This window comes from Podarcis tiliguerta (assembly GCF_965153285.1).
Source record: "Podarcis tiliguerta genome assembly, chromosome: 14".
Classification (NCBI taxonomy): Eukaryota; Metazoa; Chordata; class Lepidosauria; order Squamata; family Lacertidae; genus Podarcis; species Podarcis tiliguerta.
In genome coordinates, this window is record NC_139547.1 from 18,687,915 (window position 1) to 18,704,336 (window position 16,422).

The following is a 16,422-nucleotide window of genomic DNA, read 5'->3' on the forward strand; positions in this document are numbered from 1 at the left end:
GCATCTTAAAAACTAACAAAAAATGGTAACAGAAAAACCTTCCGGGTCTAAGGTTGCCATTTTGTCCGAACCAGGATGCTCTGGTTTGTGCTTTCCCTATAAACCTGAATTTGAAACCAGAATCAGAAACTAAGATTGGTAATGGCCCTTGGCTATGCACAATAAAGGCCTGACTTGACTGAGAAGCCAAGATCACACAGGGAGGGGAAGACTGGGGAGAAGAGAGCATGTGAGCCTGGGGCTGGGACATGCAATACCAAACTACGGTTTGTCATACTGTCTGAACCAAGCCTGCAATGTTTTGATCTTGCCATATACCTGAGAGAGCAGCATCTCCAGAATGGAATTACTCAGTTGGGAGTTTCTCCGCAGGACATCATAAAAACCCTGAGAGGAAAGAAAGGTTAAAATAATAATAATAGAGCCTTAAAAACACTCACAGGCAATTTTCATCACTGTAGGCAATGGAAGACAACCATGTTGCCTCTGCTGCCTGCCACTATGCTCAGAAGCAAAAACTGATCCTCACAATATAACACACAAAACCAAATCAGGTCCCATCGCACTGCCATGAAGCACAGCAGAGGTGCGGAAGGGTATTATACAACTAGAGCGCTACAACACACCAGCACACAAACACTTACAGAAGACCAGGAACCAGCTTCCCAAAGGCCTGCAGACGCTGACATTAATCCACAACCTCGACACTGCTTGAACCAAAGAAATTATGTGGAACCACGGCCAAAAGGATCCTCCTTACCTCATAGAGCATGAATCTGACATCAGCCTGCTGACTTAAGCATCGCCTCAAACTGCCCAGGATTTCTAGGCAGAAGGCCTCATTGGCTGCTGCGTTATAGCGGGTATGAACATCCACCTGGACCTAGAAGGCAGTAACAGAGTCATGAGAAATCATCTCCGGTTTATTATGACTGAAGCCACAATCCTATGTGCCTGGGGCTGCACAGGACCTTTGGGAAGCTGCTGGCTGCTTACCTGACTCGCACCAATTGCCTGGCTGCATTGGGAGGAGGTCAAGCTACCCAGAACCTTAAAATTCTTTAAGAGGAGCAGAAACCCAGCAACTGCTGACTTACGGGCCTCCAGCTGCCTGTGATGGAAACAGAGGCAAGAGAGAACAATTAAGGACACCCATGGAGGCTTCTTCTGAGAATTCTGGGGTGCCCTGTCCTCCCTACCTTGTTCATGGTGGACAAAGCTTGATGAGCTGAATTCCCTTAAATAAAAGTTGGAGCGAAGAGATAAAACGACAAACAAACAAACCTAGAGTGGAAAGCCACAAAGGTGTGCAGGGTTGCTTGTTTACGGTACGATCAAGTGGATAAAATGTGCTGTGTGTTGTTTTTTAAAAGACAGCAACCCTGTTTTTTAAAGACAGCTACTTATTTTTACATTTTATTATTGGGACCCATTATAAATAATTATTTCTATCAACCAAGCATGATGAACTTTGGTTCAATTTTTCATGTCGTGGAGAAACTAATTCCCCCGAGGCTTCAGGAAAGGGCTTGCCCACACTTGTCCTGTGCCTAGAAAGTCATGGGTCCAAGCAGAAAACCTACTATTTTGTGCTAAATCAGAACAAACAGCAATCTGCAGAAAACCCAGTTGCTGTTTGCTCTGATTCAGTACTAAAGACTGGGTTTTTTCCAGCCAGGGGGTGGGGAGAGGCAGGGCAAATGGAGTTCTGGGTAAGCCCTTGGGTAAAAAAACTAACGCATGCAGAATTTGGAGCGTATGGCACTCCTGGCGACCCCATCTGGCTCTTGGGACTCTCCTCAGGTTACATCCTCCTTTCCACATGTGTTGTTTATGTGATAAAAGCAGTGAGGGGTGAGGGTAGGGAAACCAAGGAACTCCATAGATGTCTATTTACTTTGAAAGCATAAAAAATGGCAGCTTACCCAGAAAACATTGATTTGCGAAGAACAAGGATCAGAGAGTCCCTCATGGACATGCTAATTTTCAGCAGGGGCTAGGAGAAAAAAAGAATGCATTAAACCAAGTGTTCTGCACTTTCACTAAAGGAGCAGCAGCAGCAGCAGGAAGGCCAAGAAGAGAGGGATGAGGAGGACATTGTATCAGCCTAATCAAAGAGCCACGTCAGTCATTCCCAATCTATGAGCCGCAAGAGAACTGCAAGAAATAAACGGGAAGCCCACAAGCAAGACCTGAGTGTAGCGTTTGGTTGACATACAGGTGAAAGCATCACCTAGACTTTAGAATGCCTTGTCAAGGGGAACCTGTCCCACATTCTCAACAATTTTATGCCACTATGCAGAAACATCAGTTTTCTAGCAATTGTCTGGCCTGCTGAGTTCTTTGATCTCTGAAACATTAACTTTATATCCCATGCCCTTTCCATCTTTTATTGATTTTTAAATATACGGATGAGATTGCAAGGTGTCTCAATGATTTGTTTTAAATGGAAAGAAAGGATAAAAAGCTATTTTAATGAATGAATTTAAGAGTAGTAATATATTTTGAAGTATTTTTTTTAATATGCTGCACTCTTTCGTAAGATATTTTGAGGACTTTTTCAGCTGAAAACTGACCAGTACAAAAGAACTTTACCTGCACGGCCTTAAGCAACCCTTGTACTGTGTCAAGAGGCAGGAATGACAAATGATCAAAGGCCTCTGCGACTTTTGAAGAAGACTGCTGAAGGATGAGCGGGGCAGACAGGATAATACCGGACAACAGATCTGAAAGAGAAAACGGTAACAAGGAGAGCTGCAGCCTTCAATAAGAGAAAAAGAAGGCCAAGATGTCAAGAACCAGGGACAGAAAAAGAAGTGCATTTGATTCGTAGGTTCACAGATCAAGAAAAGACAACTGCACAAATTATGAAGTCACCTTCCAAAAAAAGTAGAACAGTGAAAGATAAGAGGTCATACAACTGACTTCTTCAAATATGTACTCACTAAGGATTGAGGGCCAGACACTAAGTACCGTATTTTTCGCCCCACAGGACGTACCGGCCCATAGGACGCACCTAGTTTTTTGGGGGGGAAATAAAGGGGGAAAAAATATTTTTCCCCCCTAGGTGCGCTGCACTAATCCCGAAGCTTGGGGCATGCGGAGCTCAGCGCGCCCCAAGCTTCTGGGTGCCGGCAAAGTCTCTGCGCACCGACCCCCCTCGCTCTCCAGGCTTCAGCGAAAGCCTGCATTCGCCCCATAGGATGCACACACATTTCCCCTTCATTTTTGGAGGGGAAAAAGTGCGTCCTATAGGGTGAAAAATACGGTATTTCAGACAAAGACCAAAAAGACTCGTATTCAAAGCCCTAATCAGCCAGGAAGCTCAGTTAGCAAACGAGAGTCAGTCTCCATCTCTCAACCTAACCTACATCGCAGGGTTGTTATGAGGATAAAATGGGTGTGGGAAAATAACTTTGTATGCAACTGGGGCTCTAATTGGGAATAAACTGCATTTTGACTACAACTGCTACAAACCACTGGCTTTTAGGTTTGGCAGCAATCTGGTGTGGTTTCCTTTGCATAAACTCCCTTGGACTTTCTTTGCATAAACTCCCTTTCTGTAAATGGAAAGACTGGTATAGTTTTTCAAAAACAACAAAACATATAACAATCATAAGGTACATGAGAGAGTGTCTAAACCACTGAGCCTCTTGGGCTTGCCGATCGGAAGGTCGGCGGTTCAAATCCCTGCGACTGGGTTAGCTCCCGTTGGTCTGACACAGCTCCTGCCAACCTAGCAGTTTGAAAGCACACCAGTGCAAGTAGATAAATAGGTACCACTGCGGTGGGAAGCTCAACAGCGTTTCCTTGCACTCTGGTTTCCGTCATGGTGTTTTGTTGTGCCAGAAACAATTTAGTCATGCTGGCCACAGGACCCGGAAAGCTGTCTGTGGACAAACATCAGCTCCCTCGGCCTGAAAGCAAGATGAGCGCCACAATCCCATAGTCGCCTTTGACTGGACTTAATTGTCCAGAGGTCCTTTACCTTTACATTTTTACACAAGAGAGTATGACTGCTATGTGAGACTTCTACTTCTTAAAGACAGACAATTATGGATCTGGAAAACAGATGGAGCACCACTCCCTTCTGAAGTTGAGGGAGGAAAGAAACCAAGAAGCTGTTTTATCGAACTGTGCAGACATGAGATCATGAGATTTCCCTTGCAATAATGTGCCCCCTTTGCTCATTTCACAGTTACCTAAGAAGTGGCTGATAGGGGAGCCTGCATTTGTGATGACTCTGTTCAGGACCTGTTCCAGTATTTCACTTCGGATCGGTTCATGGACCTGAAAGCAGACAGGACACTAAAATTCAGTCATAGGTCGACTTTTGAGGCTGTAGCCAGACTTGCAGATTTATCAGACCATAAAAAAAGTTTACTCCAATATTGCTGCTATGACTAACATAACCCTAACTATGGAGCAAGTGGAAGGAAAGACCCTCACCCGAATTAATGTCCCTCCGGCAAAGGATGATGGATCAGTCACTTTTGGTGCAGACAAAGGCAGCTAGCCAACCTCAAAATGTGTGCATATCACTACTGTGTGCTTAGCTCAGCCTAATCATAAGTTGTGCTCAGAACTGTGACTCGTGCAGGAACATACAAGGGGTATGCAATTCCTTCTCTTATATGGTGTAAAAGTAAACATTTTTGGATTTAAGGAAGAAAGGTGTGGCTCCAATTTTAACTGAAAGATTCAACAATGCTTGAAATGTTATCAAAGAACTGGAGAAGACGATATAAATCACAGCTGTTTCCCTATAATGGCATCTCCTTACCTTGAAGGCTTCCAATAGGAGATCAGTTCCCAACTTACAAGCTTGCTGGGCTGGAGTTTTAGAAAGGCCGTGGTTCGTTTCCATGACTTTGCCTCCCAAAGTTCTTTTTGGCCCATAGGAGTCCATCAGGATGAATCCAAGATCCACCAGGCCCCGAGTCACATGATCCCAACCGAACACACTGGATGGAGTCATTAAAAGAAGGGAGAGGGAGACAGCAACTTTAAAAGAACATTTACTTTTTATTCATTTGCTTACAGGCTTTGCATATGCATATGGTTCACCACTGTAAGAATAGGTTGCAGAACCAGATGGGCATAAGCAGATTCTTTTTATGTACATTCTTGGGCATGGGCAGAACCGGGCATTTTTGCAAAGGCAACAATACTCTACAGCATCCTTATCTCCCCACTTACTAAATGTGTGCATTACTATCGAAGAATAATGCCAGGGGTTGAGGAGAGAGAAGAGAAACGGTGAGAAATTTGTCCATCAAGTTCTTCATTGGTAGACTGCAGAAACTCACCTGTTTGCCACAACTTCCAAAACCACGGCAGATATGTCATAGTTTTGAGGAGCCAATTCCTGCAGGAACTTGGAGCCCTGAAGAAACTGCTTGTCCTTGAAGCTCCTCATAACTGAAGATTTCAAAAAGTCAAAGACCTAAAGCACAAAAGTTGAGTGGGCAAGAGAGATTACGCTTGTCCAATTTCCACCACTGAGAGTCCCAGCCAGAACCAAACATTGCGTGAACAAACCTGCCAACTAAAAGCTCCATCAGCCCACCTAAATATTCTCTATCAGGCTCACTGATGTAGTCAAGCGCTAGCAGGGAAAGACATACCTGGTCTTCAAATCGGTGTATTCTGGTCACTGAGAGCAGAATGGTTATGCTGAAGGGACACAAGACCTTGCTAAGATCCCCTTGTTGCTCAGTCTACAAAGCATCAAGCAAATGGAGAAAGTTAGAGGGCTTCATATTTATAATGAGATGATTATATATATACTCTGTGTGTGTGTGTGTGATTTATAAAGTAAATGTTTCCTTTTTTATTTAAAACTATAGTTAGAATGGAAGTTAGACCAATAATGGATATGAGTGTTCCTCTTGTCTCAGCGGACTAAGCTTGGCAGCTATGTCACTGAATCTGTTTCATCATGTAATTTATTCTACATCAAGCTGTCTTATAGGGACTCAGACCATTGATTCATGTAGCTCAGTGTTTTCTGCAACAGCTAGCATTGGCTTAGTTATTCGGACACATAGTTCTCAGCTTTGGTTGAATGTTCAGCTCTTCTAAACAAAAGTCAAAAGCCAAGTTTGCACTTGGATGGCAGAAGCCATCACAGCATTCTCCAAGCCCCTCTGGTTCCTTGTGCCCCAAATACTTTTCTCTCCAAAACTTCAACAAAAGATGGGGATGGTTAGGCAGCAGAGTTGGTTCAAGCCTGTGTAAAGCCTTTCGCTCTCCTTTTTTACAGGAAAAGAGACCATCTTACAGATAGCCTTCCTAACGCAGTCCTCTTTGAGAAACTGCTTGGCTATAAATGCAGCGCTTGGGACTGTTTTGCTCCCACAGCTGTGTAAATGCTGCAGAGCTGAATTCTGAATCTCCCTTCTACCCCTTTCTCTTTGTCTTGCAGGGAGAAAGAGCCAAAAAGAGGACACAAGTCCAGCCACTAGGTCCATGTGGTTGGGTTAACATAAGCAGGGCTGCCAGATTACGTTGATTTTTGTGCCTCTCTTTCTGCAAAAGAGGGGCTCCATTTGGATGTAACATTCCTGATTTAATAAGTCATCATTTATTAACCTGGGAACAAGCATCAGACCCACAGAGCCACACCCCCATTTCAGCTGCCAGTTTCAGCAATGCAATTGTTTAATGTGGTAAGATGACATTACACCACAGCTCCCTATAAATCAGACATAAAGAAGTGTGGCTTAAAACAACCAGGAACACAATGCCAAAGCCAGCAAGCATTTCACCCAGCTGGAAAAAAATGAAAGCAGGTAAGACATCACAGAATTCTAGGAGTGACTGGCATTCAAAGCCACAATTAGCTTAGGTCAGAACAATGTCCCAAGCGGTGAGTTCAGTCCTAGAAGACTGTTATCAACACAGACCAAACTATATCTAGCATTGGCATAAACAGATTAATGCTACCAATATCTGGCATATCAGCGACATCCTCAGCATCAACATTATGCATTTGATATACCTTTAAGTATTTTATTAGCTCTTTTCCCAAATCCTGGTCCAGAGTAATAGCCAGCACGATATGCAGAATGACTGTGCCTTCCACATGGCGAAGTTGGTCCTGGGGCACTGTGGCTTCTTCAAGGTCCATTGATCTGAAAAGAATCAGTCACAGAGAGGCCAAAGATAGAAAGACAGTTGTGGCAGGGATGGAATAAGGACAACCGCAGAGAAACTAAAACAACACATTTGCCCCAGAATCGAAGGTGTCCTTACAGGGAAAAGAGAGTAACAAATATCAGAGCAGAAAAATGAGAATATAAGAGGGGACTCACTCTGAATTTCCCTGCTCTTCTTTTTGCTTCTTATCCATCTGATTGAAAAAGTTGATTATCCCTTCCAAAATGTTTTTCTTGCTGCCCTGAAAGATCACAAGACAAAGTAAACAGAAAGTGCACCACAGTATTACGGTAATAAAGTACAGTAACAATAAACATTCATACAAACATTTGGAGAGAGATTATGTCTCAGTAGTGGAGTGCATGTTTAGATGCAGAAGGTATCAGATTAAAACTTTCTGGCATCTCCAGTTAAAAGGACCAGGTACCAGGAAAGATCTCTCCCCAAGACCCTGAAAAACTTCTAACAATCAGACTAGGCAATGCTGGGCTGAATTGGAAGTTGTTAATGTTTAATGTTAGATAATGTTTTTATATATATTGGAAATCGCCTATCCAGATGAGAAGGGTATAAATAATAATTAGTAGTATTATTACTTATTGTTGTTGTTATCATCATCATCATTATGTGATCTGACTCATCCACAGAACCTACTGCATGTCAGTTGCAGGGTCCAGGTTTTGAGATTTGCGGAGCCTGGTCAAATTTTCCAAAAAGCTTACCTTTGCAGAAAGCAACAGAAGCTGATAAACTAAAGGAGGGATTTCTTGGAGGTCCAACTGAGAGAACATCCTTAAGACCTTTTCCACCACAAACTGCAGCTCTTCTGCACTCAGTGGGATGTCCCTGCAGAGTAAAGATGAAAGCCAGTCCAGATCATCTACCCAAACATCAGTCCAAAACAACAGCAGAGAAGCCTCTGGATCCACAAACACCACGGTACAAAAACCAGCAAGTATTATTTATGATTTACATTCATAGCCCAACTTTCTTCCAAGGGGCTCAAGGCAGCCCCACCCCTCAAGTTATCTTCACAACAATCCTGTGTGGCAGGTTAGGTTGAGACTGGCCCACAATCATTCATGGTTAAGTGGGGATTTTAATCCAAGTCTCCATGCTCCATGTCTGATACTGTCTCCACTACACTGGCCCCCAAATGGTATATCCCAGAAATTAGCCTTGGATCAAGAACCTTTCCCACTTAGGAAACACTTGGCCAACTAGAACTTCTTCCAAAGTGCAAGCATGGATTATGAATGACATGCCTAGTCAAACTGCTCTCCCCTCACCTCTGTAAGTGCTCCCCAAGTCAGCAATGAAAAAAAGAAAATAAAAAAATTGTAGAGAGGCTACCTGAACATGGAGGAGAGATGTATCACATGTTGAGAACTCCACCTGCCCATATAAAAATCAATCAGAAGGTTTGAAAACAGAAAATAAAGTACTAACAAAAAATACTTCCAGCAGGGATAGTTGTGTTACACATGACAGTTTGTGAAATAAAGGGGTGGTGAGACAGATGTCTGCCCCAGTGCACCTACAGTTGGATTAATTGCAATAGCTGCCCTTGAAGATGACTCAGAAACTTCAATAGCCAGATTACTGGCTGGGGTCCTAGTTAGAACACATATAATTGCCCCCCTTTTCTAAAAAAGAAAGCAACAACCCTGTACAGGTTGCCAGTTCATTTCCAGATGTGATTCACGGCCCTCATGTGGGTGTTCAAAGCCCTAAAAACTTAGGCCCCAAATATCTGAAAAGACTATCTCCTTCCTTACAGACCCTCTTGGGTGTTAAGACTGGCAGAAGGAGCCTTCTTTGTTATTCTGCCACCCTCAGAAGTTCAGTGGTGGCAGCCCAGGAGAGGCAATTCTCTGTGGCAACCCCTAAGCTGTGGAATTTCCTCCTGAAAGAGGTGTGCCTGGCACCTTTATTGTATAGCTTTTCTAAAATGATACAGGCACACTTTACCGTGGTCTTTGACACCTCAAAATATATATTTAGGACCCATGTTGCAGGCTAGACAGTTGGTTTCCTGTGCTGAGATGGTGCAATACTGAAAAGCAAGATTTTATTAAACTTGTAATATTTCCATGTACATGATCCTGAGAGGCTTGAGAGGCTAGTTGACTGCTAGAGGAATGTGATTTGGAAAGCAAAATACTAACACTCAAACAAAAAGAATATTTAGGACCCACCCTTGTTCTTTTGATTGTAAAATGTTTTAACTGGTTTTGCTATTGCATTTTTATGTTGTTGCAACTCACCATTTTGGTGGAAGTCAAGTAAGAACACCAATAAAAACCAGTACCAGAGTTTAACATTTGACTGGGTAAAACATAGCAAAGAGTTGCTTACATAAAACAGGTGCATTCTGAACAATTCTAAAGGCAAGCACAGAACTGTACATGACCTGCTGAAGACATGCCTACCTGCTGGAACAAAGTGTATTGATCAGCTGTTTCTTAAACTCTTCCCCACTCAGCTCACCTGGAAAGGGGTGGGAAAGCACACAGTACAAGTGCACTTAGGACAAGTTGCTAGTCAAATGAAAATAAGGAAGAAAGAAGGGATAGGGCTTACCTGCCCCATAAACCAGTGTCTCTTTAGCTGTCGCTAGTGCAGTCAGAACTGTAGGGAATAGCTCCAAAGACCTGCCACTGAGCAAGATGCCACCTTTGATAGCTTCAACAAACGAGGTTGCCAGGTCAGCCAATGCAGACCCTGGCAGCTCATGAGCCTGAAAAATAAGGGACAAGATATGGGAAGATGAATATGAAAATATGCACCAAGGGGGGGTTCCAAACTAAAATAACAAAAGTATTTTAAAAATACAATCTCAAGTTGCCAGTGAAAGCTGCATTAGAAATAGTTGTTGCATGAACACACAGGGGTGTCTTTCCTCGGGTGAAAGGAAGTTAACGTTATCACTTATTTATTACATGACACCATTAGCCAAAAACAACCTGAAGGCCTAGAATGTTGTAACTATACAAACTACCTTTGATCGTAGACTCAAGTAGGTAGCCGTGTTGGTCTGCCATAGTCAAAATAAATTACAACAATTCTTTAAAAAGATAGTTAAAAAGACTCTTCTTAAAAACCTAAAAACTCCCTTAAAAGAATCAAGTCTTCAAAAAAGTTATATGATCTAAGAAAGTCTTTAAAAAAAACCTTCCAAAAGAATTTAAAAATTATAATGTAGCACCCTACAGACCAACTGAGTAGTTTTAGGTATAAGCTCTCGTGTGCATGTACACTTCTTCAGATACACTGAAACAGAAGTCATCAGGCCATTATATATAATGAGAGGGAGGGGAGAGGGAATGGGTGATTGGATACCTTTGATCATGTTAAATATGCACACGTGCAGTGAGGTCCCGATCCTGTACTTCAAGCACAGAAACTGAGCAGATGAAAACTTTCCTGTGATAGACCTAAGCGGTAGGAGAAGCCTCACTTACAAAATTACACTGTGCTGAACTGTTGTCAAAGGCAAAAGGAGTAACACCAGGAGGAAACCTGTGACCTAGAAATTATTTCATCACCAAGGAGATGAACAGAGTAATGGCGTGTGCGTATGTGGGTAGAATCCGTGTCTGGGGAACAAGGAGGCTTTGGTTTTGGAAAAATCACAGCCTCCCCACAATGTGTCCCATTCATGGCTCCACCACACACAGAGCATTGGTGGCAAGTCAGTGACCACAGCACCGCTTTCTTCCACCACACTGGGGACTCCTCCATCTGCAGAGAAGGAGGCCCACAGTATCAAATAGCCCCTTCCTTACCTGCCCTTCTTAATAGTTAAGGATTGCTCTCTAAAGCTGCAATCACACATAGTGTCTTGAAAATCAGCCCCACTAGATAACATGCATGTTCTGCAACATGCATAGGGTCAGGATTCTCAGGAGATGACCGCAATGTAATTTAAGCGTGGAATCTAGAAGTGGAAGGGAACCATCATCTCCATAACACTTTGCAGAGCTGGAGAAACCAGTCTTGATAACTCCATTCCTACCTCTAACATAAGCAGCCGTATAATTTCAGATGCAACTTCCACATGCAGGTCCCCCGACTCCACCAACTGGACACAATGCTTATAAACACTGAGCCTCCTAACAACACCCGCCTGTTGGAAGCAAGGAGAACCTAGAGTGGAATTCCCAAGGGAAACAAAAACAATAAAGAAGTTACTTGAGCAAACATTTTAAGACAGCTCTTACAAGAGATAAAAGAGAAGCTGATGGCCTAGACTTCACCAACACTCTCAATAATTTTTCTGACCATTTACTCACTTTCTTCTGTGCAATTTAAACAGCTAAAGGGTTCTGCATGACTCCCAAATTCCTTTATTAATAGAAGCTCCAAATTAAAATATCCCCTTTCATAGTCTATATTTTTGTATCTTGTTCACAAATAAACATCAGTTGTGTCCACATGGAATTACTTAACACTGGCACATTTAAGTGATCAGGAAACCCAACTGCTGGGACAAGTTCAAAAGAACTCTCCCCACCTGCAAGCAATACTGTCTAGAACAAGGGTTCCCAAACTGGGCACTGGGGATCACTTCATTCAGTTGGTCCACCGCATGTCTCTAAAAAAAACAAATAAAAATCTAGAAGATTGTTTACAGCACAGTCCCATATTTCTCTGTTCAGCAGCAAGTCCCACTGACATCAGCTGAGTTTACTTCCAAGTAAATGAACATAGGATTGCAGCCACACTCAAGTACTTGCTTAAGGCTGCAATCCTAACCCAATTCAACAGGACTTGCTTCTGAGTAGATATGATTAGGGTTGCACTGTAAGATATCAATGTCATACATGGAACAGTTAGGTAAAAAAACGGATTCATCGATCAGTCTATCACAACTCATTGTGCGGTACCTTTGAAGATTCCTCTCAGGAGGGCACCAATCTCCTTTCCCTTCAAAGCCTGCTTTGTGATTAAGCCTTTCAGCTGCAGCAAGAAGGGGGGGAAAGCACAAGATTCATTTATCATCACTTTAAGCTTCTACATCCAATGATAATAGAAACACTGAAACTAACCAGGTACTAATTTCCATACAATCATCACTAAGGCACATAAATTTACCGTCCTCTTAATACGGCCTTACAGATACATCCAAAATATTTACTAGCCTACACATACTTACATTAATCATTTGTGGCTGCCTAACCCTAAACTTTTTTCAGTTCTCCATGCCTGGTCACCTGGAAGCAACCTCCACTCATCACAGATGACTAGATGAACGGCCTGTTACTAGATAGCCTGACATGCAGTTAAAATACACCATGTTCATGAAAAGGGAGAACCACAGAGGAACAAATGCTCCCAAAAACATTTTTGTGAATTATATACAGTACTACAGTAACCACTTGAAGGCCATGAAAAACTGGAAGTGACAATCCACTTGCCTATGATTTCTAAGAGGAGCAAGAAAGGCATTGGATATACTTGTCATTAGCAGTTAGTAAAAGGCAGAAGACTTGACAACCTTAACACAATGATGAAAAATGGAAGCAAAACATTATCTAGCTGTCATAAAATTGTACAGGAGGTAACATTACAGGAGGAGGGAGACGTATAAAAACATACAAAACATACAAACATACTGTATAGTGCAGAATGCAAAAGTTGCAGCACTTTGGCATACGGCAGATGCATAGCTGCCCACTGACAGAGTCACCACAATTTTTACCATTTTCCCGATTGCATGGGAATTCCCACAGCTATGAGTTAGTAGAAGGAAACAGAAATACAACAGGAATAAATACAAATATCTAGCAACTTGCAACTCGTGCAATTAGCACACTATGAATAAAGGTCCATTAATGTACTACATATGGATGCCTCACAATTTGGACACAAAAATACTGATCATGGAAGCCATGATGGTGAAACAAATACACTGAAAAGAATGAGCAATGTCCAAAGGTAGGGATAGGAGTGGTTCTCTATGTGTTTTGGGTTGATGGGAGTTGCGAGTTCAGCTACATACAGAGGACCACAGGTTCGCTTTTCCTCTTTACAATCAGTCCCAAACAAGGGCAAACTATCAGTGGATTTCCCCCCCCCCCCAACTGAAATACTGTGGGAATCACAACAGCTCACCTCATTTTCTTTCAGGCTTTGCAGGCATGCCTGAAGTTGCTCAGCTTTTTCATGTGCCGCTAAGGTCAGGATTTTCTGGTCCATTGTTAATAGAGCTGGCGAAACAAAACAAAAAACTTGTGATCTGTAAAATTAGCAAAAAGAGTTTAACCTACAGAAACAAACAGAGGAGACTCAGATTGCCTCCGTATCTAAGGCCTCGAAAGGTAAATTGATGCGAATAGCAGCCTCAAACTGTAAAGCTTTTTGTGGATTGCACTACAAGCAGGGATGTGTTTGAATCCAATTTAAAAAGCGCATTACATATGTTGGGATGGGGTGGAACTGAAGTTTGGATGACTCCTTAATGACACGCTGGGGTTGTCTTTGTATTTTTGTATGACTGCAGCGAGCGGGAAAGTATTCAAATGTACAGCCACTTGCCACAACTTTGCTGCAACCGCTGGGCTTCTTTTCACGTCTTCTACCAAACTTTCCTATCTGGGGCGACACAGGTGTATCCATGATGGTGCAGCCAATCAGGAAGACTCTTGTTTCAACACAACACCACATTCATAAAGCTCAATAGGCCAATCTCAACCCTCAGCCAAACCTACCTCACAGGCTTGTTACGCTGACAAAACTGGAAATATAGGGAGTGGGAATCATTTATGCCACTTTGAGCTCCCTGTAGGGGGGGGAAATGGTACAGAAACCGTTATAAACAAAAGAGACACTCTCCACATGCTCAGAGACACAGTTTCACCTTCCCCCTTTTTTTCTAACCTGGCTCAAAGGAAGCCCCCCCCCCCCAAAAAAAATACTTGTCTTTTTTTTTTTGGCTAATGACCAACAATCACCGCTCAGCCTCGTGACCCACCTTCGGCCACGACTCCGGCCACGTGACCCTCTCACGTCCGCGCCCCCTCCCGCTGCCGACCCTCTTCTCTGTTTTGCCTCAGGCGCGGCTTCCCGGCCTCACCTTCCTTCAAAACTTCCCCGAGCGCCGAATTTCCCGCCTGGAACTTCGTCGGCGTTGCCCCGGCAACGGAGTCCCGCCCCTCTCTGAACAGCTTCCGTTTCCCTAGGCAACCCATGCGCCGCCTCCGCTTCGCCGTTGTTCTCCCCCCCCAACCCCCCCCCCCGCTGCAAGATAAGTCCCCGGATGGTGCTGTGGCGCAGCGCGTAGGGTGGCCGGCGCGGTAATGGGAAGATGGCACGTTCGAGACTTGCTGCCTGCCGATTTACGAAAACGGTGGGGACAGGGACAGAAACTAGATAAAAGGGGCGCTCACTAAATAAAAGCCCAGAGAGACTCTCCTATGAAGAACGGTTGCAGTGCTTGGGGCTTCTTGCTTTTAGCAAGTTCTTGGTACTTTTTATACAAGTATGCATGGATAGAGAAAAGTGTTTCTTCCTCTGAACACAAGAAATCATCGGGTGAAGCTGAATGCTGGAAGATTCAGGACAGATAAAAGAAATTACAATGGTACCTTGGTTCTCAAACTTAATACGTTTTGGAAGTCTGTTCCAAAATCAAAGCGTTCCAAAACCAAGGTGCGCTTTCCCATGGAAAGTAATGTAAAATAGATTAATCCATTCCAGACTTTTAAAAACAACCCCTAAAACAGCAATTTAACGTGAATTTTACTATCTAACGAGACCATTGATCCATAAAATGAAAGCAATAAACAATGTACTGCAGTCACACAATCAATCAGTAGCTGAACTGGGTCCCACACAGTCACAAAAACAAAAAAGCTGCAAAAACAGAAACGCAAAATAGCAAAAACAGACAGACCTCAGCATAACACTCAGAACGGAAGTGTGGCACTCAAAATGGAAGTGTGGCATTCAAAACGGAGCACGTTCAGCTTATGAAAAAAGTTTGCAAACTGGAACACTTGCTTCCGGGTTTGCAGTGTTTGGGTTCCAACTTGTTTGAGTACCAAGGCGTTTGAGAACCAAGGTACTACTATACTTCTCAGCACTGCACGTAATTAAACTATGGAACTCATTCCCACTGGAGGCAGGGATGGTAACTGACATGGATGGCTTTATAAGGGGATTGGACTAGATTGGGCTATGGGTGTCATTCAGTAGGTTCTGCTGATGGCAGTGAAGTATTTGTTGTTGTTTAGTCGTTTAGTCGTGTCCGACTCTTCGTGACCCCATGGACCAGAGCATGCCAGGCACTTCTGTCTTCCACTGCCTCCCGCAGTTTGGTCAAACTCATGCTGGTAGCTTCGAGAACACTATCCAACCATCTCGTCCTCTGTCGTCCCCTTCTCCTTGTGCCCTCCATCTTTCCCAACATCAGTGTCTTTTCCAGGGAGTCTTCTCTTCTCATGAGGTGGCCAAAGTATTGGAGCCTGAGCTTCAGGATCTGTCCTTCCTGTGAGCACCCAAGGCTGATTTCCTTAAGAATGGAGAGGTTTGATCTTCTTGCAGTCCATGGGACTCTCAAGATTCTCCTCCAGCACCATAATTCAAAAGCATCAATTCTTCGGCAATCAGCCTTCTTTATGGTCCAGCTTTCACTTCCATACATCACTACTGGGAAAACCATAGCTTTTACTATACGGACCTTTGTTGGCAAGGTGATGTCTCTACTTTTTAAGATGCTGTCTAGGTTTGTCAATGCTTTTCTCCCAAGGAGCAGGCGTCTTTTAATTTCGTGGCTGCTGTCACCATCTGCAGTGATCATGGAGCCCAAGAAAGTAAAATCTCTCACTGCCTCCATTTCTTCCCCTTCTATTTGCCAGGAGGTGAAGCAATGAAGTATAGTGTTGTAATAAGCCGCACAGAATAGGCCCACTTAAATTAATGGACCCAAATGGCTGTTTATCTTAGTGGATCTACTCTGAGTATACGTTAGTTGAAAGCAACCCATAGTCCTTCTGTCATATTCTCTCTTCCACCATCCCAAATGAGGGTCACATCAGCAAGACCTGGGAATCTGCTTCTACCCTGACCTCATCCAACCTCTCTCTGCAAAACAATCTGATTTTTTAAAAAACATTTCATTTACATAACATTTGTTCCAATTGCTGTTATCCCGTGCAGCCTTAACCCTTGAGTGACTTTTCTTTACTGCCAAGAGCTGGGACAGAAAGCCCATTCAAGACCTGCCAGGAAGGATGATAACAATAATAATATCACCAT

General features: G+C 43.3%; 1 protein-coding gene across 4 annotated transcripts in view; it reads right to left on the bottom strand.

Moving 5' to 3' along the window:
• Positions 1-14,325, bottom strand: part of FANCI (FA complementation group I) — a 29,164-nt gene extending 14,839 nt beyond the window's left edge. For 2 of the 4 annotated variants that reach the window (XM_083411844.1, XM_083411842.1), the window contains exons 1-20: positions 14,240-14,325; positions 13,875-13,945; positions 13,279-13,373; positions 12,051-12,123; positions 11,180-11,310; positions 9,745-9,901; positions 9,594-9,651; positions 8,515-8,556; positions 7,884-8,007; positions 7,317-7,402; positions 7,004-7,136; positions 5,628-5,720; positions 5,310-5,446; positions 4,784-4,964; positions 4,203-4,290; positions 2,596-2,726; positions 1,926-1,996; positions 997-1,111; positions 761-883; positions 319-387 (exon numbers count right to left, since the gene is read on the bottom strand). In XM_083411844.1, the coding sequence (XP_083267970.1) occupies positions 319-387; positions 761-883; positions 997-1,111; positions 1,926-1,996; positions 2,596-2,726; positions 4,203-4,290; positions 4,784-4,964; positions 5,310-5,446; positions 5,628-5,720; positions 7,004-7,136; positions 7,317-7,402; positions 7,884-8,007; positions 8,515-8,556; positions 9,594-9,651; positions 9,745-9,901; positions 11,180-11,310; positions 12,051-12,123; positions 13,279-13,362 (1,896 nt within the window). In that variant the 5' untranslated portion in view covers positions 13,363-13,373; positions 13,875-13,945; positions 14,240-14,325. Of the gene's footprint in view, positions 1-318; positions 388-760; positions 884-996; positions 1,112-1,925; positions 1,997-2,595; positions 2,727-4,202; positions 4,291-4,783; positions 4,965-5,309; positions 5,447-5,627; positions 5,721-7,003; positions 7,137-7,316; positions 7,403-7,883; positions 8,008-8,514; positions 8,557-9,593; positions 9,652-9,744; positions 9,902-11,179; positions 11,311-12,050; positions 12,124-13,278; positions 13,374-13,874; positions 13,946-14,137 lie in introns of all 4 variants that reach the window. The other 2 variants (XM_083411845.1, XM_083411843.1) reach the window with 2 other exon arrangements.
• Between the last annotated feature and the right edge of the window lie 2,097 nt (positions 14,326-16,422).